The 25,627-nt window shown below is 39.3% G+C and overlaps 3 protein-coding genes across 3 annotated transcripts; all 3 read right to left on the bottom strand.

Annotated features, from left to right (window-relative positions):
* Window positions 1-8,522: 8,522 nt before the first annotated feature.
* Window positions 8,523-11,768, bottom strand: LOC149062620 (uncharacterized). The gene has a single exon (XM_089215377.1). It carries the CDS (start codon window positions 11,766-11,768, stop codon window positions 8,523-8,525), a length of 3,246 nt encoding a protein of 1,081 aa, XP_089071503.1.
* Window positions 11,769-11,888: 120 nt separating this feature from the next.
* LOC149062619 (uncharacterized) lies at window positions 11,889-13,715 on the bottom strand. The gene has a single exon (XM_089215376.1). It carries the CDS (start codon window positions 13,713-13,715, stop codon window positions 11,889-11,891), a length of 1,827 nt encoding a protein of 608 aa, XP_089071502.1.
* A 4,784-nt stretch (window positions 13,716-18,499) lies between these two features.
* Window positions 18,500-21,061, bottom strand: LOC149062618 (uncharacterized). Its single transcript, XM_089215375.1, has one exon. It carries the CDS (start codon window positions 21,059-21,061, stop codon window positions 18,500-18,502), a length of 2,562 nt encoding a protein of 853 aa, XP_089071501.1.
* Window positions 21,062-25,627: the final 4,566 nt, after the last annotated feature.

Here is a 25,627-nt window from a genome sequence, read left to right as displayed (position 1 = left end):
GTTGAGGCAAATACAATGTTTGCATTGTATTCCATATAGCGATTGATACTTCATTTACTATGTTTGAAACCGTTCGATCACTCATTCTGTAACTGTACGCAATACTTTTATAGCTACATAGGCGGACATTTGGTTCAATTTTTAGGGGGGCTATAATAATCCAATGTAAAGTGGACCGCAGGGGCTTCGCCCCCGCACCCCCACATGCTATAAACATATAACTAATACAAATATTAATAGCTATAATAGCTATCTCCTGATGCTAAATATCTGTAAATAAATAAATTTTGCAAATTACAATAGATACTATAGTTTTATACAAATGTAACATAACTTCAAACGTTCATTAAAAATATTTATGGAATATGTTTTAACTTTTTTTTATAATTAATTTAATCACAACTTATGTAGGACCTTGTATTGAAATTTCAAACTTTATATTAAAAATTTTATGAATTTTAGATTCTGAACGAAGTGATGAATATATTGATTTTACAATGATGTGTTTTTTTTGTTTTTTTTTTTTTTTTGTGTGTCTGTGTACAGCATAACTAGTCGAAATAATGCTTCAATTTCAAACTTCGGGGGTGGTTTCCGATGACAAAGTGAATATCCTTGATGCATTATAGAGGTCAAAATTAAACATTTTCTCACAGTTTTCAAAAAAATCGAGAAAAACAAAAAAAAGTGACGGAAAAACGCGAATTATAATACGCAAAATAATAATGATCTAGAAGCACCAACATCAGAAATTGATAATGAAATACACGTAAACAAAAATAGTGAACATGATATAAACGTAGACGAAACTGAAGATTCTGTTGAAGGTATGACAAATATTACACAATCATTGTCGTTCCAGAAATCGGGTTTTAAACAACCGTTCAAAAAAAAAAAGATGACATAAGTAACTTACTCCAGCAATCAATAGCAAGTCGAGAACAAAGGGCAAAAGAGAGAGCGCTGGAACGTAAGAAGTTAGAGGATTCGAAAACCCCAAATAATCCATTGTACCATTTTTTCATGTCAATGCACCACACTACACAAAAATTGTCACCAGCATCTCAATATTTCATAAAAAATGAATTATATAAAGCAGTTTCAAAAGCCGAGGCTAATCTCTTGAATATTCCAACAACATTTCAACAAACAATCCATGAGCAACCTCGGTCTACTGCTGCGTGGAGTTATGAACAGAACTCATCTTTAAGTTCCCACGAAACTTCTTCGTCTGACACTTATTACGTGAATACACAAACTTGTGAAAACAGTAATGACATGATAAATTATATTAGCAATTTTTCTGAATGAATTAGTTTGAGTTACTTCATTTTTATTTTTTAGTTATATCAATCATATTTTGTGTACTTTTTAATAATTTAAAATAAAGTATAAGTCTACTTTGGTATTGTATATTTTATTAAAAACGGTCTATTTTTTAATAATTTAAAATAAAGTATAAGTCTACTTTAGTATTGTATATTTTATTAAAAACGGTCTATTTTTCAATAATTTAAAGTAAAGTATAAGTCTACTTTAATATTGTGTATATTATTTAAAACACACAATATATAAAAATTTTTTTTTTATAATTAATGCGAATTAACTTTATGATATATGTATATTTTTTTTTTTATTTGAATTTTTAAATAAATATTTAAAATCTTACCTTAAGAACACAGCGAGTTTTTCTTCAGGATCAATAGGTCTTTGAGCATTACCCCCTTCAGAAAAAATAGTATCCTTTATAATATGGAGAACTTCATGAAATTGACATTTATTTAAGCGGAAGTAATTAGTAAATTGTTTTTCAGATAATTCCGTTGTCAAAACAAATTCTCCGTGACTCTTTCTTTTTTTCATAAAATCACTATTTCGCGACTTTTTTCGTTTAATTAAAGAATATAAAATCAATTCATTCAATTCCTCGTCAGAATCGGATTCCGAACTTAAGTCTAACTTCAATAATTCGTGAGCCATCATGTCGATCTCAAATGTTTTCATCGAATGACTACACGAAACTGCGTTAAAATATTGTGTAGTAATATTCGCTCACACGGGTCACGCAGTTGGGTCCTACGCTGACTTGTGCTGCGCTGCGCTGCATCGCCTACGTCTCAATTTGCGCCCTGCCTAATAGCTGTTAACTGTACACATGGTAACGCGCGTTGGATGGCGACGCGCGTTCAACGCAGTGATAACGCAAAAAACCTGTCAACGCGCGTCAGCCCAAGTTGACGCGCGTTTGAACATTGTACAGTTTTGCATTGACGTGTTCATTTGCAACGCGCGTTTTGAAGCGATAGGTTCTTGTTTTTCGATATTTTCGTTTGTCTTTTCGAAAAAGTTTTCTAAAAAATCAAAAATGGATAGTGAGGAATTTGATACTGATTTATTCATCGACGAAATTGAAAAAAGACCCCCAATTTGGGATATGACAAGTAGTGAATATTCAAATAAAATCAGTAAAAGAAAGGCTTGGGAAGAAATTGTTCTAATTTTTAGTGACCCAAGTGACACCGAAGAAAGAAAAAAATTCCATGGTAAGTATTATTAACTATTTTGTATTTTATAATTTGATATAACATTTAAATTCAATTAAATATATAATATAGACATAATTTATTTTGTTTCATGTTTTTTTTTGGAAAAAAATTCTATACATAAATTAATTATTTAAAACTATTATTAAAAAAAATACATATTGTTTGTTTTTAAAATAAAGTTTTATATACATTGTTGTACATCTATTTACTACTAAAAATTAATATAACTATTAAAATATTTTGTACCTATGTATAAATTTATATCATACGGTTTTGCCATTCGACGCTTCCTTCATTGGTGAAATAATCCATAAATTTGGCTCGAACATTATCTCCTACTCGTTAGCGCGTCCAGTTGTACATATTTCCAGTTAAACTTGATAGAGGTGCTGTAAAAAATGTATCTACATAACTGCAGCCATCTCGTGTTCTTACATAATTGTGGAGTACGCAAATTGATTTCACAATATATTCTGCAAAATCGATGTCCACGTCTAGTGGACGATGTAATATCCGCCATTTATTACTAATAATACCAAAAGTACACTCAATGTATCTTCGTGCTAACGTTAAGCGATAATTAAAAACTTTTTTTTTCGTACGATAATAACTTTCCACCGTATGGACTCATTAAGTTCTCCAACATACCGAAAGCTTCATCAGCTACTATGACATATGGCAATATGGTTTCATCTGAATTGTTAATAGGACTTGGATCAGGAATATTCAACGTTTTTTCAGTTAGTTTTGAATATAAAGTGGATTCTTTGAAAATTCCTGAGTCACTATTTTTACCATAAGCACCAATGTCCACCCAAGTAAAACAATAATTAGCATCGCATAATGCCAATAAAACAAGCGAAAAAAAAATGTTTATAATTATAATAAAGCGAACCAGAATTTTGTGGTTGTATCATACGTATGTGTTTCCCGTCTAGTGCTCCAATGCAGTTTGGAAATTTTGCATGTATTTCAAATCCTTTAGAAATTTCTATCCACTTATCCTTAGTGGGTTCCGGCATGACCATATTTTTCAATTTTCTCCAAATCACTTCACAAACACGATGAATAATACCAGACGCAGTAGACTTTCCAATCTTATATTCATAGTGTAACTCACTAATAGAACACCCACTTGCTAAGTATCTGTAAAATCCATAATATTAATTTTTAAATTTATGATATTTTTATATATTATAGGGGCAACATTACAAAAAAAATGGAAAAGTCTTCGTGATAATTATGTAAGGAAATCAAAGAAATGTAAAATTGTTAAATCAGGATCGGGAGCAAAAAATCTACATATATACATTTTGAGAGATTAAGATTTTTGCAAAAATCGATTGAAAAAAATATTACTGAAAGTAGTTTCTGTGCAAACGACGAAAATTCAAAAAGATCTGCCGATACAAATGATGAAAATGAAACTTTCAAATCTCCCAACAACATCCAATATAGAAGCACAAAAAAATTAAAACTTAGCCCAGCTGACGAGCATTTTGCTAATTTACTAGAAAGAAGTATAGCTCAAAAGCAAGTTCCAGAAAAACAAGAAGATGAAGAAGACAAACTATTTTGTTTGTCCTTATTGAAAGATATCAAAAAAGTACCAGAAACCAAACGTCTGAAACTCAAAATTGATATATATATATAATTTAATACTACAAAATCAAACAATATCACCACCTAGTAGATATCACTCTCCAATGTATAATCACCAATACATGCCAAGTAACATTGTATACCCAAACTATGATACTACTACATAATATGACACACCCGCACGCAGACATCATCAAGATTATACTACTGTAGAGAAAAACAATTATCAACATCAATTGACTTCATTATCTTCACCTTCTCCAACACCATCAAATGTCAGTGAAGTTTCTCAAGAATCAATTATGGATTTATTTGAAGAAAATTATTAACAAGTTTATAGTATAAAAAGTATTAAATACAATTTTTAATATTAATTATGTAAAAATCATTAATAAATAAGTTTTCATTTTTAAAAATGTTTTAGTTTCAAAGTATATTTCAAGTTAAAGTAATTTGTTATGTTTGTAAAATAAAAATTAAAGTACATACCTCAGAGTTATTATAAGTTTTTCTTCAGGTGAAATGCAATACCTAATTGCACTTTCATCAGCAGTAAGTTCTCCCTTTATTAGTTCCAACAAGTCATCAAAAGATTGAATTGACATTCTGAAGTAGTTGAAAAATTTAGGTTCATAATTCCTAAGACTCGGATAAAGCGTAATGTATAAGCTTGAGGTAAGTCTATTTTGTAAAATAGGATGAACCCAATATTTTCATGCTTTTTGTCTACGACGCAGTCTTCTTCGATACAGTATCCATAAACAAATCGCATCTGCAACATCCATCTTCGACAGAATACAATACTCGATTGACTACGGTATAAGCGCACATTTAATTCGCGCGTAAATTCAGTAATGTGAACAGTGGTAACAATGTCGGCGCGCGTTTAACGCCTCTCATGTGAACTAGCCCTTAGTAGTATGTATGTTCACAGCCAGCTTTTACGTAGTAAAAAAAAATGTTCAATACAGTGATTACACAAAATTGTTCGTCTATTTGCCCCTTGCACAAAAATATTTACCGCATCCACTATTTTTTTATTAGATTTTCTTGAAATATTATTTTTATAAAATTTAGCGATATATGATTGCAAAATTAAAAAAACAGACAATTTTAACACTTAATGTATATTATAAATACATAGTAACTTATACGTAATAATATATTGTAAAACAAATAATTGAATTGGGAATTTCGAAAAGGACCCATCTCGAAATTTTACCAAAATAGATTTTTCATTTACACATATAGACCGATATTTTATGAGCGAAAAGGGACCATATCCGTTTTCTATTGTGATGAAATAAACATCCTATTTTTAGAAAAATTTCGAAAAAGACTCATCTCGGTGATATGAGTCCTTTTCGAAATTGTTTGATATAATATGATATTTTTATTTTTATTATTGACTGCTGCCTTCGTTTCTAATCGATAATTGTTATCGTCGTGATTGTGACATAAACGAAAACAATATTACTACTTCTCAGACATTTGTTCAGTTAACTTCAGTTTACACAGTGAAATTATTCTTTCACGTATAAAATAATTTGTCATTTCACATATTCGTATATTATTAAATATGAGTGAATCTAGCAGTTCAGATAGTGACAATTATCAAGACAAAAAAAAGAGAAAAGGTGTTAAAAACACTGAACTTTATAAACACGTAGTTATTAAAAAAGCAAAGGTAAAAGGGCTTCTTCATGAAAACCATGCTGGCAAAATCATCATGGCCAGGAAAACCGGAGACAGCTGCAATTAGGTTTTTAATTTTAATATTTTTTTTCTTTATAGTTTCATGAGTATATTTTGTGTATAATATATATATATAATTTGTCATTAATATGATTTTATTATAATAAGAAATATTGCTATAATACACACAGGTATTATGTATGATTCTTACTAAGCATTTGACGAATGAATATGTATATTTATGTGTTCGTAATCGAACAACTGTAATTTATTTTTAATTTTAGATATTTTTTCCCGTGAGACCTATATTTTCATTATCTTTATTGACTTAATTAATTAAAATTAATATAGATAGTAATAAACTCAATACCTATTAAAGGTACCACTGTTGTAGATTTCTCCCAATATTTAATATTTTAATACTGGATAACCCATAATGCAATAAGACTTCTAAAATAGTACATAAGCATGTGTAGAGCGTATTACCTACAATGCTATTGAAAATAATATTAAATACCTAATAAATTTAGTTAAATATTTTATTTTATTTCAAAACAAGTTTAGTAATCTACCTACTATTTTTATTTTATAAAGGTGCATTCGAAAATGTTTTGACATATCTGATGGAACTAAGGTTGTTATTCTTAATCGAATAAATAATTTTAACACCAAAGACGAACAAGACACGTATCTGCAAGCTCTTATTGATTCGAGTTCTGTAAGGGATACGTCAAAACGGCAAAATGTCGAGAATCCAAAACCTAAGATGTATTCTTTTAAGTATTTCATCGAAATTGATGGAAGCAAAAACCAAGTATGTAAAAAAGCATTTTTAAGTTTGCATGGCGTAACTAATAAAAGAATCAAGAGACTACAACTTCTCAAAGTGTCCGGTAAAAGTCCCCACGGTATGCGCGGAAAATCTGTAGGGTCTAGAAGTAACGTTGTGCCACCAGAAACGTGTGCTCTAATCCACCATTTTGTGGAATCCATTCCAGTTAAACAAACTCATTACTCCAATAATATAGTTGTTCGTTACCGGCTATTATCGAGCATTTGGCCGGACAACTATAATAATAAAATGTGTTGTTCAAAGGATTGAGATGAGTTCGTAACAATGACAAGAGGTTGTATAAAGATAAATAATATTATATTGATGCCGTCAACAAAGTGGCGCTTACGCGGACGTCTCCACGGGACCACGACACGCAGAATGACAACTGTTGCGCCAGAATAATTCATACGAATTATGTAGTCAACTACTCTGACTCGCATCACTAGTCTCGAGGTGGGTGACCAAAATACGGAACATAATATAACGCAAATGTATAGTATAATAATGTGAGTCTATTGGACAATATATAAATACCTATAAAATACAATGATAAATACGGGCGCCCAAAATTGGTAATAATATATAACACAAATAAATAATATTATAATAAATAATATGATCAATCGATCAATATGTAAACAAAACAATAATTAAAATACGATAATATAAATTGATAGTAGAAATGATAATGGAAATGATAATAGTCGATCACCCGGTAAGACGATGAAGTGGACTGGACGGTCACTGGCATGGACTGCAGTGCTGCCTCCTGGAACCGTTTGACACGAATACTGCAATGTTCCCACGACGGCGACGTGAAACGACGGGCCCTCCAAACTTCAACGGGGAATCCCGCGTTAACCACCCGACGCTCGTCCGCGTCAGCAAAACAACATGGCAACCCGCACCTGACAATCGAAACAATAGTTCGGTTGCGGTAGTGGGTTCCCCACAAACAATGTGGTACGGAACGGGCGTTCACGCCGCCAAAACCGACACACGACGTAATGACACACGACGGTGTCGTCAATTTGCACAATTAATGTGGTTACGCGAACACCGAACGGCCGCGCGATCAGCGCCGACACTTACGCCCGTCACAAGAGGGCCCAAAACAATGGAGGTAACGGACAAGTCACCGACACAACGACAACGAACCCGTAATGGCGCAATCGCCTACGACGATCGAAGACGCCAAAATCCGTCCGAACAGGACGACGCGTAAAACAGACCGGCGTAGGCACTCGTGCACCACAATACAACACAGCACGCACCGGTCGCGAGAGGCGAGACGAGAAGTTTCTCGTAGACTGGCTGGTGCGTATATTATTACGCGCCGCGACCGTCCAAGCTGCGATTACGACGACGATAGTTGATAAAGATCGTCAAAACCTGTAGTAATCTGGCTGGACTCTGGACTCTGTATTGCCGTCGGTGCAAATCGTCGGGCACGAAATTGCGGCTCAAACATCCTCCCCCCCATGGGAGGCTCAGGCTCCCATAGAAATCGAACGGATTGGATTGAATGGGCTGCAGCGACGTCTTGAGATGATGCATGACCGGAGTGATACTAATTATCATTTCATTTTACATAAGGAAAAGGAACATGTTGAATATAAAATTACAAATAATACACAATAATCGAATGAAGATACATAAATGTTAAAACCAATGACACATATGGTGCCCACACATTAGATATGAAGTCAGAGTAGCTAGTGATTGAATAATTGATAAGTGGTAGTTTATTTGAGAATATATAAAAATTAGAACTGGAAGCTATGTTTTGGGGATAAGCATTCAATCAACGATCAATTTTGTGAGGTTGTTAAGAATTCGAAACGCTAGTGGGTGGGTAATACCACTACTTTAGCCACCGGTCGAGTGATATGGCCGTTGCACGTCAACACCCGTACGACACGTACAACACCGTCGTTGCCAGGTAACAGTTCAAGGATACGTCCGAGACGCCATTCCAGTGGTGGAGATTGGTTATCGATTATAACTACCATGTCGTTGACCTTGACGTTGGGTGCTTCAGTAGTCCATTTCGATCTCCCTTGAAGCGACGTCAGATATTCCGTTGACCAACGTCGCCAGAATGCCTGATGGCATTGGTCAAGAAGCTTCCAACGTTGAGTTAAACTGACGCGTGACTCAAACGATACTCGGGGAGGTACAGCCAACAACGGTTGCCCGATTAGGAAATGTCCAGGAGACAAATATTCAAGGTCAGCGGGGTCCGTGGTTAATGGGGTCAATGGTCTCGAATTGAGTACTGCCTCAACACGCGTAAGTAAGGTAGTGAATTCTTCGTACGTGAGTACATGGGTACCCATGGTACGGATCAACAATCGTTTCGTTGACCGGACCGCTGCCTCCCATAGGCCACCGAAATGCGGTGCACTTGGGGGGTTAAAATGCCATTGACACGATGTGCGCGCTTGAGAAATGGTGCGTTGACCGTCTGGACTGTTGATCAGTAACTGAAGTTGCTTGTCCGCGCCAACAAAGTTCGTGCCGCAGTCCGAAAATATTTCTGACGGTAAGCCTCGTCGCGCAACAAACCGGTCAAAGGCGGCAAGGAATGCTTCAGTGGACAGCCCTGTAACCACTTCTAAATGGACAGCTTTAACCGACAAACATACAAAGACGGCGATCCACACTTTATATACTCGAGATTTTCGAAGTTGCACTTCACGCATTTGAAGTGGGCCGGCGTAATCAACCCCTACCCTCGCGAACGGCCTACTTTGCTGAACTCGTGCGGCTGGCAAATCTGCCATTATAGGTTGCGGCGGTTTCGCATCAAAACGCACGCAGACCGGACATGCGCGTGTGACGGTGTGTAACACAGATTTGATTGACACAATCCAGAAATCACGCGATATAAGGGCCGTCATTATTCGCGGACCAGCATGACACGTAATTTTATGCCATCGGCGGCATATTAACAACGACAAATGCGATTGTTTCGCTAATAACATGGGGTGTTTACTACCATAATTTAAATGTGAATGGCGCAATCGCCCACCAACGCGAATCACCCCAGATGGGTCTAGGAACGGACGTAGTCGTGATAGGTGTTTCGATGACACACGTGCTGACGTCAATAGTTCGTGTGCTAAAGTTTTATAGAAACATCGTTGAGACATGATGACCAGCTTGCTGATGGAGTCATCGAGTTCGGTGCGCTGTAGTGCCCCAATGGCAGGCCGAGGGTGTTTCTTACATGCTTGAAGAAAACGATAAATGTAGGCAACTACGCGGACCAGCCGGTCATATGATGAGAAACTGTCATACCATTCTGATGGCTGTTCAGTGCTGAGCACTAGAGCTACAGGCCGCGTCTCAGGTAGTTCGGGTATCGGGATCGACGGTACAGTCACGTCCCAGCTCGCCGCGTCATCGTGGAGGAACCGAGGACCTTGCCAATATAGCGATAGACTAGATAACACCGAAGGTAAGACGCCGCGCGAGGCACAATCTGCGGGGTTTTCTTCCGACTTTATGTGGAGCCATCGACAGTCAGGCATTAGAGAAATGATTTGATGGACGCGATTGGAAACGTATACCTTAAATGACGTATGTGGATTTTTCAACCAAGACAATACGATGGCTGAATCACTCCATGCGTACAAATCGACGATGTTTAAATACGATTTAAGGGTTGCCCGTATTCGACTCATCCATCGAGATAGCAATAACGCGGCGTTCAGCTCCAACCGCGGAATCGACAAGGGTTTTATCGGCGCCAGCTTCGTTTTTGTCCCGACGAGAAAAATGTTGCTAGAATCAGAATCATGGTCTAACATCTTTATGTATAAAACTGCAGCGTAACCGTGCTGTGAGGCATCGCAAAATCCCAATAGTTGACACGGCGATCCACGACGGGAATTGAAATGACGAGGTACCTTCAGGTCGTTAAGGGATGGCAGGTCTGATACAAACGATTCCCAATCCCGCGAGATGTCATCCGGAAGGGGGTCATCCCATGATGCCTTCGCCGACCATGTGCGCTGCATAATGCATTTCCCGTGAAAGATTGCGGGTGCAAACAGTCCTAAAGGATCGTAAATCCTCGCGATCATGGACAGCAATCCTCTTTTCGTGCAAATGATCGGCAACAAATTAGGACGAAGGGCACACGAAAACGAATCGTTGGTCGGATGCCACTGAAGGCCGAGTACTTTTATACCGCTGTTATCTGCGGCGTCAAACGAATGTGGATAATTTACACAATGGTCGGCAGGCACGGCGGTTAACACGTCGGGTTCGTTACTGGACCATTTTTTTAATTCTAGCCCCGCGCGATTCAGAATTGAAATTAGGCTGGATTGGAATTTTAAAACATCGGTAGTGGAATCAGCGCCAGCACACACATCATCGACGTATGTCTGGTTTAGCAACGCGTCACGAACGTCGTCATAATCAGTGCAATCATTAACGGCGATTGCCTTAAGGACGCGAAGTGCTAGAAATGGGGCACAGTTTGTCCCGTATGTCACTGTATCAAGTTCATACTCAACGAGTTTTTCGAACGGAGACGACCGCCAAAACACGTGCTGGAGTGTACGGTACTCCGGTAGGACCAATATTTGGCGGTACATTTTACATATATCTGCCGTAAAAACTATCTTTGGTACACGAAAACGGGTCAGTACATCGACGATGTCTTGTTGTAATTTGGGGCCCTGCAATAGACATTCGTTTAATGACAAACTTCGAGATCCCTTCGCAGACGCGTCAAATACGACGCGGATCTTGTTGTCGCCATCTGCAGGTCGATATACGGCGTGGTGCGGTATGAAGTATGTCCCGGGTGTTTTTGCCACCGACATATGACCTAGTGATAAGTATTCGGACATGAAATTGGAATATAACTCTCGTAGTTTGGAGTCCTTCGACAGTCGTTTCTCGAGATTTTCAAAGCGTTTGATCGCGTGTTCACGGGAACCTGGAAAACTTAGCGAAGACAAGGCTGTGCGCGTCGGTAATGGCACGGCGAATCGTCCAGACGGCAGTCGCTTGTGTTCCGCTACAAATACTTCTTCACAACGGCCATCATCCGTGAACGAAGGCGGCGGCATCGCGGGTTCCTCAGCACGCCAAAAATTCTCGATTAAATCTTGAATTGAGACGGTTAATGACACAGGGAGCGATGCGTGACACTCGACATAAGTTTGGAGCACCGGCCCGATCAGAATCCATCAGAAAATAGAGCTGAACGCTGTGGGTAGATCGGCAGCTACAATCACTTTCCGGCCGTCCATTATTTGCGCGAACAAGTCGGCACCCAATAACATGTCAACGGGAGAAGCAATATTAAACGTCGGATCTGCAAGGGCCAGGTTCGCGAATCGATCCTTGACGCTGGTGTCTAGAGATCGACGTGGCATGTTGGACGTGATCGACGGCATTACCCACGCCTTTGTTTGCAATTGTGGCTCCGTAGCAAATCTTGGTTGGACGACACAATCGACCATACCTCGGACATCAGCAACTGTTGCACCGGATAGGCCAGTGATCGGTGCTGTCCAGTTTGTCAGCCGTAGTCCTAAACGAGTAACACAGGACACAGTTATGGCACTTATTTGGGATGCTGAATCGACGATGGCACGGACCGTCTGCCAGGTGCCACAATGGTCACGAATATGAATGAGAGCGGTGCCCAATAGCACGGCTGATGAATCGTCCTTCCTGTATGTCGTTGATGCAGCACAGAAGGGCGCATCGTCGCTAGACGGAGCGCTCTCTGACTGGCGTCGTGTTGAAAACCCATGAAGCAGCGTATGGTGTTTCTTTGAACATGTTGCACAGCGAAGTTTTGAATGACACTTGTTGGCCCAATGATTGGTCGATAAACACGCGTAGCACACGCGGTTATCACGAGCCCATTTGTTGCGGTCCTCGACCGACAACGACGCGAATTTTCGACAATCAGTAATAGTATGCCTTTCACGGCAGTTCGGACAGGAGTCACTCTTGGAGCTCGATGGCTTCGAAACGACTAACGATGTAGTGGTTGGTTTGAACGGAACCTTCTTGACGAACGCGTTGCTATGTGATGTAGACTGTAGTCGATTATTGGGCCTTTTCTGATGATCTCCGGCAATCTCCAAAATCGCTACACGGGACTGTACAAAATTCAGCAAGTCAGTCACAGTCGGAAACTCCGGAGGGGCGGACGACTCGAATAATTTTCGTGTGGATGCCGGGAGACACCGAAAAGCCATGGAGAACACTATGAATGATCCGAGGTCCCTGATGTTCAATGCATTTAATAACGCAATATTCTCGGAAAAGAGCGATACAAAATTATTGAGATCGAACAACGTTTCTTGCGAAGACACCGGTGCGTTGAGTAACTTGTCGATCAATGCATGCGCGACTAATCGCGGGCGATGAAAACGCGACGATAACGTGGACCACGCGAGGTCGTAATTGTCATTGGACACGGTTATATTGCGTATGGCGTCCGCTGCAGCACCCTGCAAACATCCGATCAAATGTTGCATTTTATCGATTTTCGGTATGTCGGTCCTATCGCCAACAAGCGCGGAGAACCGATCGCGGAACGTGGGCCAATAATTAAAATCACCATGGAACGACGGTAACGGGATTTCAGGTAGTCTAGATGTTGGTTTAACTGCTGCATCGCTGGCATGATTTTGTCCACCCAGGCCGCGCTTAGCAATCTTAATATTATCGTAATTGCCCTGCATGGCGACTGCCGTAATTGTATTGATAATAGAAAGCACTTCGGCTGGCAACTCGGCTGAATATTCGCTTTCGGCATTTATTTCCAATAAACTGTCTAACACATCATTGTCCGCCGCTTCGAATTGTGCCCATAAATCATCCAACGTCGCAGCCGCTATATGCAGTTCATCCATAAGACTAGGATCATTTTTCGCGCGTTTAGCGAGACTGTCAATTGATCGGATTTTTTTTACGGCGATAGTGCGCTTTGTGTCAGCTCTAGTGGCAAGACGTCTGACGCGTTTTATTTCTTTATCTTCTGCTGTCTCGACCATGTTGACTGTTGTCTGAATATGACGCGAAATCAACGGAGAAAATTGGCAACAATCGACCGAAGACAAGGAGACAATAACTAACGGGACAAATTAGGTACCTATCACGATCCAGGTATAACCTATTGAAATGCGCGCTGTTATATATAAATACACAAAAATAATAATAATAAACCCAGAGAATAATAATAAATATTAATTAGACAAACAATAATTTGAAATGACGAATGCGACACTAATGTCGACTTGAATAAATTATTTGAAATCGAAATTATAGTTAGCAGTAATCGCTGAATTGTGAATAACAGAAAGGGTCACTCGTTGATTGAATACTCGAAACCAGAACGCTAATTAAATAAATAAAGAAACCACGCTCTGCTACCAAATGTTGCGCCAGAATAATTCATACGAATTATGTAGTCAACTACTCTGACTCGCATCACTAGTCTCGAGGTGGGTGACCAAAATACGGAACATAATATAACGCAAATGTATAGTATAATAATGTGAGTCTATTGGACAATATATAAATACCTATAAAATACAATGATAAATACGGGCGCCCAAAATTGGTAATAATATATAACACAAATAAATAATATTATAATAAATAATATGATCAATCGATCAATATGTAAACAAAACAATAATTAAAATACGATAATATAAATTGATAGTAGAAATGATAATGGAAATGATAATAGTCGATCACCCGGTAAGACGATGAAGTGGACTGGACGGTCACTGGCATGGACTGCAGTGCTGCCTCCTGGAACCGTTTGACACGAATACTGCAATGTTCCCACGACGGCGACGTGAAACGACGGGCCCTCCAAACTTCAACGGGGAATCCCGCGTTAACCACCCGACGCTCGTCCGCGTCAGCAAAACAACATGGCAACCCGCACCTGACAATCGAAACAATAGTTCGGTTGCGGTAGTGGGTTCCCCACAAACAATGTGGTACGGAACGGGCGTTCACGCCGCCAAAACCGACACACGACGTAATGACACACGACGGTGTCGTCAATTTGCACAATTAATGTGGTTACGCGAACACCGAACGGCCGCGCGATCAGCGCCGACACTTACGCCCGTCACAAGAGGGCCCAAAACAATGGAGGTAACGGACAAGTCACCGACACAACGACAACGAACCCGTAATGGCGCAATCGCCTACGACGATCGAAGACGCCAAAATCCGTCCGAACAGGACGACGCGTAAAACAGACCGGCGTAGGCACTCGTGCACCACAATACAACACAGCACGCACCGGTCGCGAGAGGCGAGACGAGAAGTTTCTCGTAGACTGGCTGGTGCGTATATTATTACGCGCCGCGACCGTCCAAGCTGCGATTACGACGACGATAGTTGATAAAGATCGTCAAAACCTGTAGTAATCTGGCTGGACTCTGGACTCTGTATTGCCGTCGGTGCAAATCGTCGGGCACGAAATTGCGGCTCAAACAACAACAATAATAATAACAGTACATAATAATAACAAATAATAATAACATTGATAATACGCAAATAGAGATATCATAAATACCGATCGGCACATACGCCACGGTCGGGACGGTCAGTATCGGCGGCGTTAGTGGTGGCAGCAGCTGATACGGCAGTGTTGATACAGAACGAAGCGGCGGCACTCGAACACAGCGGATGATCGGATTACGTAAGGCGTAACTTTACGTAATCACGTTATCGAAGGCGGCGTTACGCCACCAGCACGAAACGACGAATTCGCCGGTCGCGGTGCGAAATACGGCACATCGACAGTATTCAATAATTGCGGGCCGAATGACAGCACGAACAAAAGAAAAGGGCACAGTATAACTATGAATAAGTATAAATATCACGCATTCACCCCACGAGATGATCGCGAAGACAGGGCGACAAAGTGAACGGCCTGACGCACGGACCGCTCAAAGGAGAGCGTAGGAACGACTGGTGTTGACGGCGACGACTTTGCCGAGGTCAATGACCGCGCGATGCGCTGTAGACATAAATACTTTTGGGCCATTTATGTCTGATGACTCTACCGCTGAAAGAACTGCTTTACATGAAGTATTTCCAAAAGCAATACTTCTTCTTTGTATTTTTCATGTACTTCAAGCCACCTGGAGATATTTATGGGATTCCAATCATGGTATTCCTTTAAAATTCCGTTCAATTCTTTATTCTGGAATAAAGAAAATGGTGTATGCAGAAAATAATGATGAATTAAATATTAGTTTTAATACAATATTGCAAGACCCTTTGACAAACGAATTCCCGCGATTTAGAACATATGTTGAAAGATTATTTGAGAGGAAAAGTGAATGGGAAATTTGTTTAAGAGTTAATTTAATAACAAGGGGGCAAAATACTAATAACATTAGTGAAGCTGGCGTAAAAATCATGAAAGATGTTGTACTAGATCGAACAAAAGCATACTCTCCAGTTCAATTGTTCTTTTTTGTTGTTCAGGACTTGGACACATTTTATAAAATGAAAATTCTAGATGTAGCAGCAAACCGCCCACCTCAATATCTAAAAAAAAGATTTTTAATTACAAAAATACAACAAAAATCATTAAAATATGAAGCTATACAATCAAGTGACTCACTTTACTTAGTCCATAATACACTGAAAAATACCACATACAATATTGATCTAGATACTGGCTTATGTTCATGCCCACAAGGAAATACTGGTAAACCCTGTAAACATCAAATATTTGTAGTGAAAGATTTAAAGAGAGAACTTGGTCTTTGTTTACCTGTAACAGAAGAAATTAGGAACAAACTCCATGTAATAGCAACAGGATGTTCAGAGATTCAAGATGGATATACCATCCATCTTGAATCTCTGAACATCCTGCTCCACTTCTGAGAAAATTACAACTGACAAGTGTATTAATGTACAACATGATCACGCTGAAATTGAGAAAGAAAATGATCAAATCTTACAAAGTAATTTAATTACAGAAAATGCTTCATACGATTATAATGTCACTTAATTTAATGAGATGATTGAAAAAATTAAAACAACATGTTTATCTGATGTTGAATATTTTTTACCTGGAATGAATAACATGGTTAAATCATTTGATAAAACAATACGGACACATTCTTCTTTACTGTCAGCTATGATGACATTTGGGAAGTATTCTGGTGTTGAACCAAATTCTAAACGTATGAAACTTATTGGTAACAAACATATTGGAATACAACCCACAGCTTGTTCAAGACGTTCTACACAAATCGGTGGAAGAAAAGACTTGGCAGCAGGGAGAGTCCCTAAATGGAAACGTGTTACTGAACATGGGTACACACAAAAACCATCTTCGAGTAAGCTACCTAGGACAAAACTTAATATAAAATCATTCAATCGATCAGAGTTGCCATCAAAAATATCAAAAGCCCCTCATAAACTATCTCATTGTGTCGAACAAAATAAATCATTAGGATCAATTAATCATTAAGCAAAATTATTATTATACTTATTATACTTATTATTATATATTAATTTATTATACGATTTTTAATTTTTATTTTTATTTTGAGTTCCTATAATATAATATATTAAAAATTGAAAATTGAAAAATTAAACAATAAATCAATTGTAGTACTCTTACAAAAATAGAATATATATAAAAAAAAATAACAATATATATACTTACTACTCATTTATTTACCTATTTCCATTTTCCATTTTTCCAATTTTGCCGTCAAATATTGTATTATACTATATTGTTATTAGTTAATCATAAGCTTTATTAATTCTTGAGTAATATACTATGGTAATATACTAATATTTAATATTTATATTTTTTAATAAAAATTAAAAGAACATATTGTACATTTGTACCTAATATAAAATCATTAAAATTAAATTATCGTCGTTATCATGATTCACGGCACTTATCACAGAACATATCGACATATCAAACATGAACTCTGATAAAGATTACATGTTAAATTGGTGGAGTGGTGGGAGGTATATTAGGAGCCGCGATGGCACGATTTAAAATTTCGCGGACGGAGTCGTTATAAATACAGTCGATTACAGCACCAAAGTGTTATCATTTTTATTTATCATTGTTATCACATAATAATATAATAGTGTCACCTATATCTAAATACCTAAATCTTACTTGACAAAATAAATTATTATTAATAATTATTTTTAAATTATTACAAAATTTATTTTGTCATGTTAAATAAATTATTATAATTGTTAACGCTGAATAACAATAAAATTATAAATATTACCGGTCGCGGAGGACAGCTGGTCACACACACACACACACATAATTATTGTTTTATTTTTGTATGTTTTAAATTGTATTCCGTGTGAATTATATAATATATAGATAACCGCCGCTATTGCACGCCGCCGGATCGGCTGCGCAAATATTATTAGCACGGCCGCCGTGACTTTTGTCTCGTACCGTACGTTGTTCCGACTCCATATCATCGCGTACTTAATAATATTATTTTATAAAGTTTTTATTCAAAGGTTTTACCATCATTTTTTTTATATATATAATTGTCGCGCCAGAAGGGCCTTACACTACAATTATTGTTTTTTTCTTGGTGCTAATTGCTAAAGGCATCTGATATTTATATTTTTTTTTTTTTTTTTTTTTTTATTGTTTAAGCATCAACTGCAAGGTTATTAGCTTCACTATTATTACATTTTTACATTTTACATTTTAGGTTCTACATTTTACGGTATTATAAGTTATTGGACAATTCGATTATATACAATTAAAAACAAGTATTACAAATAAACAAACTTATTATATGCTGTTATACAATTCAATTTCTTTAAGGTATAAAATTGTGTTTCGCCAGTTAGAAAAAGGACCAATAGCATCATACAGGTTGTCAGGGATGTTGAAGTCTCTTCTGGTTGTATTAAAGTTTGGGCAGTGGACAATGATGTGTTTGATAGAGTAGTTGATGTTGCATGTAGGGCATAGGGGTGGATCTGTTTTAGCCATGAGATGTCCGTGTGTGAATTTGGTATGGCCGATTCTTAAGCGATTAAGAATTACCTCATTTTTCCTATTTAGGTCGGTGTATTTTGGCCAGAGTTCGACAGAGTGTTTAATTTCTCTAAGTTTGTTTTCCGTGGTGTTGTGCCGTTTTGTGTTCCACCATTCAACGCAGTATTTATTTATATTCCTCTTTATGTCAACAAGTGAGGAAAAGGGGATTAATTCACTGTTTGGACTCATAATTGCATTTCTAGCTGCTTCATCTGCCTTTTCATTTCCCTTTATGTCGCAATGACCAGGGATCCATACGAATTGAATATCTTTGCTTGATTTTGAAAGAAGGTTGCTAATTAGTATAGCCAATGGCTCTGAAAGTATTATTGATTGCAGATTAGCTAAGGCACTAAGTGAGTCGGAACATATATCAATTTTGGTATCTTGAATCTGTAGAGCTAATTGGACTCCTTTATATAAGGCCAGATATTCTGCTGTATAAATGCTGTTGTACATGTTAAGTTTGAACTGCTTGGTTTCGTTGAGGTGGACTATTGCAAGTCCTATTCCCATTTCAGTTTTAGAAGCATCGGTGTAGATCTGAGTACTGGTACTGGAACTATGTATAAGTTCGTTGAATAAATTATTGTAGATAATATTTGAGGTTTCTTTTTTCGAGTGAACTGTTAGGCTTGTATCAACACGATAATTTGGTTGTTTCCAAGTAGGTATCAGGCAGTTTTCACGTTGGCAAATTTCACTGGCTACGATATTAATTTCCATCATCTCTAGCTGAAGTCTTAGTCCTAATGGTTTTCTTAGTTTAGGATTGAGTTCGTATATTTTGGAAAAACGATTTTTATTTAAAAAATGAATGGTTGAATTATTTGGTGTAGATAAGATACGAGCTATATAATTAAGAGATAATTTGAGTCTACGGAAATGAAGTGGAGGTTCTCCAGTCAGGGAGAGCAAACTTAATATCGGGCTGCTTTTAAAAGCTCCAATTGACAATCTCAGTCCTGCGTTGTGGATTGTGTCAACTATTTTTAAGATTTTTGAGTCTGAATTACCATAACAAATTGAACCATAATCTAGTTTGGATCTTACCAGCGATCTATATACATTTAATAGTATAGTGCCTTCGGCACCCCATTCATAATGACTTAAGGTTTTAATGACATTGAGGCTTTTGTATGCATTTTTTTTTAGTGCCATAATATGAGATTTCCAAGTAAGCTTTGTGTCAAAATTTAGACCTAGAATTGAAATGTCATCTACAAATGTTAAACGAGTAGTACCAAGAAACAGTTTCGGTTTGGTTAATTTCCTTTTGTTAGAAAAAAGAATGCATTTGGTTTTTAGAGGCGAGAAAATAAAGCCAGCTTTGAAGCACCATTCGGAAAGGTCATTTAGGCATTTTTGGAGTAATCTAGTCATATCAGAAATTTGTGTACCTCGAATGTATAAGTGGGTATCATCAGCAAAAATAATTGATTTTACAGGATTGGAAATAGTATTGGGAAGGTTATTGATTGCCGTCTGAAATAAAAAAATGCCGAGAGGGGAGCCCTGCGGTACTCCATTTTCTAACACAAAAGTATTAGAAGTAAGATCTCCAATTTTTACTTGGAAGGATCGTTGGTTTAAGAAGTTAGTTAGAAATATTATCATGTTTCCATGTATGTTCCAATTTTTAAGTAGATTGATAACTCTGTATCGCCAAACAGTGTCGTATGCCTTTTGCAAATCGAGGCTTATTAAGATCATTGATTGTTTGTTTGCTAGAGTTTCTATGACTTCAGTTTCAATTTTTACATGACAATCAGTGGTAGAGTGGTGTTTTCTAAAACCATGTTGACTTGGTGAAAGGAATTTATGTTGAGTTGCATACCAATTAAGTCGGTTGTAGATTATTTTTTCTAATAGTTTGCTCATACAGCAGAGTACTGATATTGGTCGATAACCTGTAGGTTCAAATCTATTTTGATTCTTTTTTGGAATAGGGGTGATGATGGCATTTTTCCATTTGATTGGGATTATGCCCGTTTCCCAAATTTGGTTGTAGAGATGAAGTAATAACATTTTGCCACTTGATGGTAGGTTTTGTAAGAATATAAAAGGAATTTTATCGGACCCACAGCTTTTACTTTTTTTACCACGAAGACATAGTTCTATTTCAGGCAAGGTAATCGGTTCATTCAAGATGCTGCCCTGGCCATGGTTGGGTTGGAAGTTTGTTGAGGTATTTATATATTTTTCTTTTTCTTGTTTGTACTTAAGGAAGTCGTTGGTTAATGAAGCGTCACTACTGTTGGAGTAGAAGTATTGGCCTATTGATTGACTGAGGTTCAGTAAGTATGACATTTTCAGATAGAATAGTTTTAATTTGGGTCATAGGAATACCTTTAATGATTTTAATTTTTTTCCAAATATTGGTTGTTGACTCTTTGCTATTGAGGTCTGTCGTGAATTTTTCCCAAGCTTTTTTTTTTCGTTTTTTATTAAATATCTGACTAATGCTTTGTTCTTTTTAAATTCAATGAAGTCGTGGAAATCGTGTGTACGTTTAAATTTATTGAAGGTTGTTTTTTTATTCCTTATTGCATGTTTGATAGTTTTATTCCACCATGGTACTGGAGGTCGTTTGCCAGAATAACTATTTTGCTCGAAAATGTTTGAAGCCGTATTATAAATTAAATTACTAAGTTTCTCCGTATTGTCTTCCACATTATTGTTATTTGAGAAGGAAAAATCATAATTTAATATATTTTTTTCTATTTCAGTTTGATAGGTATCCCAGTTGGTATTGGTCAGTTTCCATTTGAGACTGCGAGTGTGTTTGTCACCAGAGTCGGTATATTTAAGTGTTAATTTAATTGGAAAATGGTCGCTACTCGAGAGCTCTGGCATAGTGCCCCATTCAATATGGGGTGAAATAGTTGACGACGAAAGAGAGAGATCAATTGCTGAGAGATTGCCGGTGCTAGCACTTATTCTAGTTGCTTGACCATTGTTGAGAATATTTATGTTATTGTTATTATCAAGAATTTGTTGTACGATTGTGCCTCTTTGATCTGTGTCATTGCAACCCCACAAGATATTATGGCTATTGAAATCACCCAGAAGTATAAAAGGAGTTGGTAGTTGGTCGATAATGTTTTGAATATCTAAGTAATTGAGGATTTGTGAGTTGGGTATATAAATATTACAAATAGTTAGTTTGTATTTGAGAGAGATTCTTACGGCAACTGCTTCTAGATTTGTGGATAGAGGGATTTCTTCCGAAGGGTACTGTGAACTAACAAAGGTAGCCACTCCACCGCTAGCCCTATTATGATTGTCTCTGTTTTTAAAATAGGTTAAATAATTTTTTAAAGACCCAGTTTTATTGATAGTGAAGTTGGTTTCTTGTATGCTAAGAGCTACTGGCGAGAACTTGTTAATTAATAATTTTATTTCATCAATTTTTGAATAGAGTCCATTTGGATTCCATTGGAGGATTTGAAAGGTGTTATTGATCATGGTGTGTTAGTGTTGTTTACGTATATTTGTTTATGTAGAGGTTTGGATTTTAACTAAAAGGTTTCGTAATCTTCACAGTCGATCATGGAAGTTTGACTGTCAGTGAAGTTTTGAATTTTTTTTAATGCATTGGATAACCTGGTTAGACGATTTTTGGCGCTTTTCACTGTTACATTTGGGTATTCCTGGACATATCGGGCGCGTTCGACTGCCTCTGGTGGCCCCAGCTCATACTCGATATGCAACAGGCAGGCTGCAGCAGCGGGCTCATCGAACTGACAAAGAGTTATCTCGACGGCCGTCGGGCCGGTATGAGGATCGGCGGCGTCGACATAACGAGGACCCTAACTAAGGGCACGCCGCAAGGATCGAGCTACGGCCCGGACTTGTGGCGATACGCGATGAATCCGTTGCTAACGCAGGAACTGCCTGAGGGAACAGAAATTGTCGCGTATGCAGACGACATCGCGATTCTAGTCTCCGGTAAACACCGACCGGAAGTCACTAGCAGAACAAATGCGTTACTCGAGAGAGCGTCGCAATGGGCGGAGCAGCGAAAACTCACCTTTTCCGCGGCCAAGTTTCAAACGCTATGGCTTAAAAACTCGCTCTCGAAGCCGCTGGAACTCCGACTGGGCGGAGTAAAGATAAGATCGACCGCCAAGGCGAAATACCTTGGGGTCACATTTGACCAAAAACAGGACTTCAGCCTTCACCTAGCGGAGAAGGCGGAAGCGACGAAAAGCCTGTTCAGCAGACTGCATGGAGTCGCCAAGACCCGATGGGGACTTAAGAGCAACGTGGCACTACGGATCTACAAATCGGTGTTCGTACCTCAGATGGGGTACGCGGCATCGATTTGGGCGGAGAAGTGCATGGCTTCGGGACACAGGAGAGCGAGGGCAAATATGGCACAGAGACAACCGTTGTTAGCGATAACGGGGGCCTATAAGACGACGTCCACGGTGGCGTTGCAGGTCCTAGCGGGAGTGCCCCCGCTGGACCTCGAGCTAAAGAAACTGGCCAGAATTGAAAGGGACAGAGCCGCGGTAAGGCGAGGCGCGATGACGGCCCTCGAGGCAGCGAATAGGGAGGAAAGATATACCGCTGAAACCATCCTCCTTTGGCAGCAACAGTGGGTCGCCTCTAGTAAGGGAAGGTGGACTGAGAGGTGGTTCCCGGACGTCCGGACGCGGCTGGACCGTGGGTGGTGTATCCCAGACCACTCCACGTCTCAGCTAATGTCGGGGCACGGGGACTTCAATCATTCACTCCACCGTTTCAACCTTACTGGCGATGCAGCTTGCCGTTGCGGGTTCCCGGCAGGAACCGCCGAGCATCTGCTGTTTGAATGCCCACTTGCTGACCGAGAAAGAGAACAACTCATAGCTGCGGCGCAAGCGACCGGTGCGGACTGGCCGTGCAGCTTAGAGCACATGACCGAATCTGAGGTCATGTTCCGGGCGCTTCAAAGATTCGCACATGAATCGCTTGAGAAGCGCACTGATGAAGGGCTGGCTCGTTAGGCGTGTTTCGGCGTTAATGTAAGATTCCGACACGGAATCCTGGGGAAGCCAGGATCGAGGGTAAAGAGGGATAACCCCTTCCTAATCCGCACGAGGAAAACCAGACCCGAGTAGGAATAGGGGCACAACTGAAAGGAAATGCCCGCAGATCTGCGACATACCGATGGGGAAATTGGGCGAGTGGAGACGGAAGGATCGGGAGAAAGTAACCACGCGTAGGTACCTCACGCCAGCCTATCCGTGGAACTCCGATCACATGCCGGCTATCACTCGTCCGACTCCGATCGAGAGTCCGACCAATTGAACCCAGACCGTTCAGGACGCCTAGTGCACGGAGAAGACCGGCTCGGGGTCATCGCCGCTAGTAAGCACCGCCGAGAAATCGGTGCGGGAACGGAAATCCGCGACAAAAACCGTACCGCTCCAACAAGGGTTGCGCCGCGGCGGACTAAAACTCCGTCCCCGACGATAATGCCAGCGGGAAAACGGTCGTTGTGGGTACCGGGAAGAATGGCTTCCGAAATCCCATTCCACGGGAACCAGAAATACGCCCCGCCGCGAAGACCGACAATGCCTCACGGCCCGGAAGGAAAGCGGTGTTCTGGTTAGCAGTGGTGCGAGTGCCCGGCGGGCCGCACGCGTGCGCCGGCCAATCCCCGCGCCCGCGCCCGGCACGTCGCACACCCGCGCCTATGTGGACGGCCTCGTGGAGACTGTGGGAGTAACGTATTAGTAGGAGGGGAGAAACTTGTCCGGAGGTAAGATACCGGCGGTCGCCGACACGGGACTCGAGACCCAACGATCGATCTCAGAAAGAGAGCCGCCGGCGGGCGAGAGGCGTGACTGGCGTCCGGGCGCCCGCGCATAAAACTCGCCGGAGGGATGAGACCGTGTCACGAAGGCGAGGAGAGAGTTCGCCCGTGTAAGACGGATAAGGGCTTGAAACACAGCCACCGGGGTCAGAGCCTCGTTTCTCCCCGTCACAAAGTTGGTTATGTCTGTTACATTGGGGTAAATTGTAGAAATGATTTCTATAATATTATCTGGACTACTTAAGTATTTGATACATAAATTCCCGAGTTCGGAGCAACCTTTTGAACATTCAAGAAAATCTTTGAATTGGTTATAGGTTAAGGAAAAATCCGGGTGTGAGTTAAAAAGTTCTTGAGTGGATTCTAACCATTCATCGATGTTAGTATGAACTTCGTCATTAGAGCTGGAACTAGGTCCGGTTTTTAGTTTTTTGCTTGTAATTCCTTTGGTTATTTTTGCTGATTGAGTTTGGCCGTATTGTGTATTAGGGGGCCTCACGATTGGAGGTGGGCTGGATGGGAGAGACGAGCTTGATGATGTAGGTGAAGGCGGCTGAGAATTAGTAACAGTGGACGGAGCTGGGCGTTTTCCTGTCTGAAGAGGCTTTACTTTAGTATTAGAGTTAGCTGACGCTATTAGTTTATCAGCTAGCGTAGATTTTATAGACTGCTCCAAAGAAGTGACATTGGTACTTTCAACGGATAGGTTTATGAATGAAGTATCTCTATCCTGGGAGGTATTCGCATTTTGAGCCTTGGCGATAGGTAAAGATTCATTTATTATATTGTTTGCTGTTGATGATAGGTCTATAATGGTTTCCATTTCAGTTTCTGTCTGTTCGGTAACATTAATTGAATTGGGTTTATTTGTACATTGGCTTGAGAAGTGACCAGTTTGGTGACATTGAAAACAGGTTACAGTGTCATCACTGATAAATATTCTGAACGTTGTGTTCTCTATTGTAACAGTGATGGAGCTAGGTAGTTTGGACATGCTATCTTGACTAATATAAATTTGTCTTCTAAAGCTTAATATGTGAGAAAATTGTTCAGTGGTGAATCCGACTCTC

The sequence above is a fragment of the Diuraphis noxia genome, unplaced genomic scaffold, assembly GCF_037042655.1.
Source record: "Diuraphis noxia isolate RWA-SAM2 unplaced genomic scaffold, SU_Dnox_SAM2 contig0001, whole genome shotgun sequence".
NCBI classification, from domain to species: Eukaryota; Metazoa; Arthropoda; class Insecta; order Hemiptera; family Aphididae; genus Diuraphis; species Diuraphis noxia.
This window is presented reverse-complemented; position numbering and strand designations above follow the sequence as displayed.

Coding starts and splice junctions, on each gene's coding strand:
- LOC149062620 (XM_089215377.1), bottom strand. CDS start 11,768: ATGCCGCCGCCTTCGTTCACGGATGATGGCCGTTGTGAAGAAGTATTT.
- LOC149062619 (XM_089215376.1), bottom strand. CDS start 13,715: ATGGTCGAGACAGCAGAAGATAAAGAAATAAAACGCGTCAGACGTCTT.
- LOC149062618 (XM_089215375.1), bottom strand. CDS start 21,061: ATGTCATACTTACTGAACCTCAGTCAATCAATAGGCCAATACTTCTAC.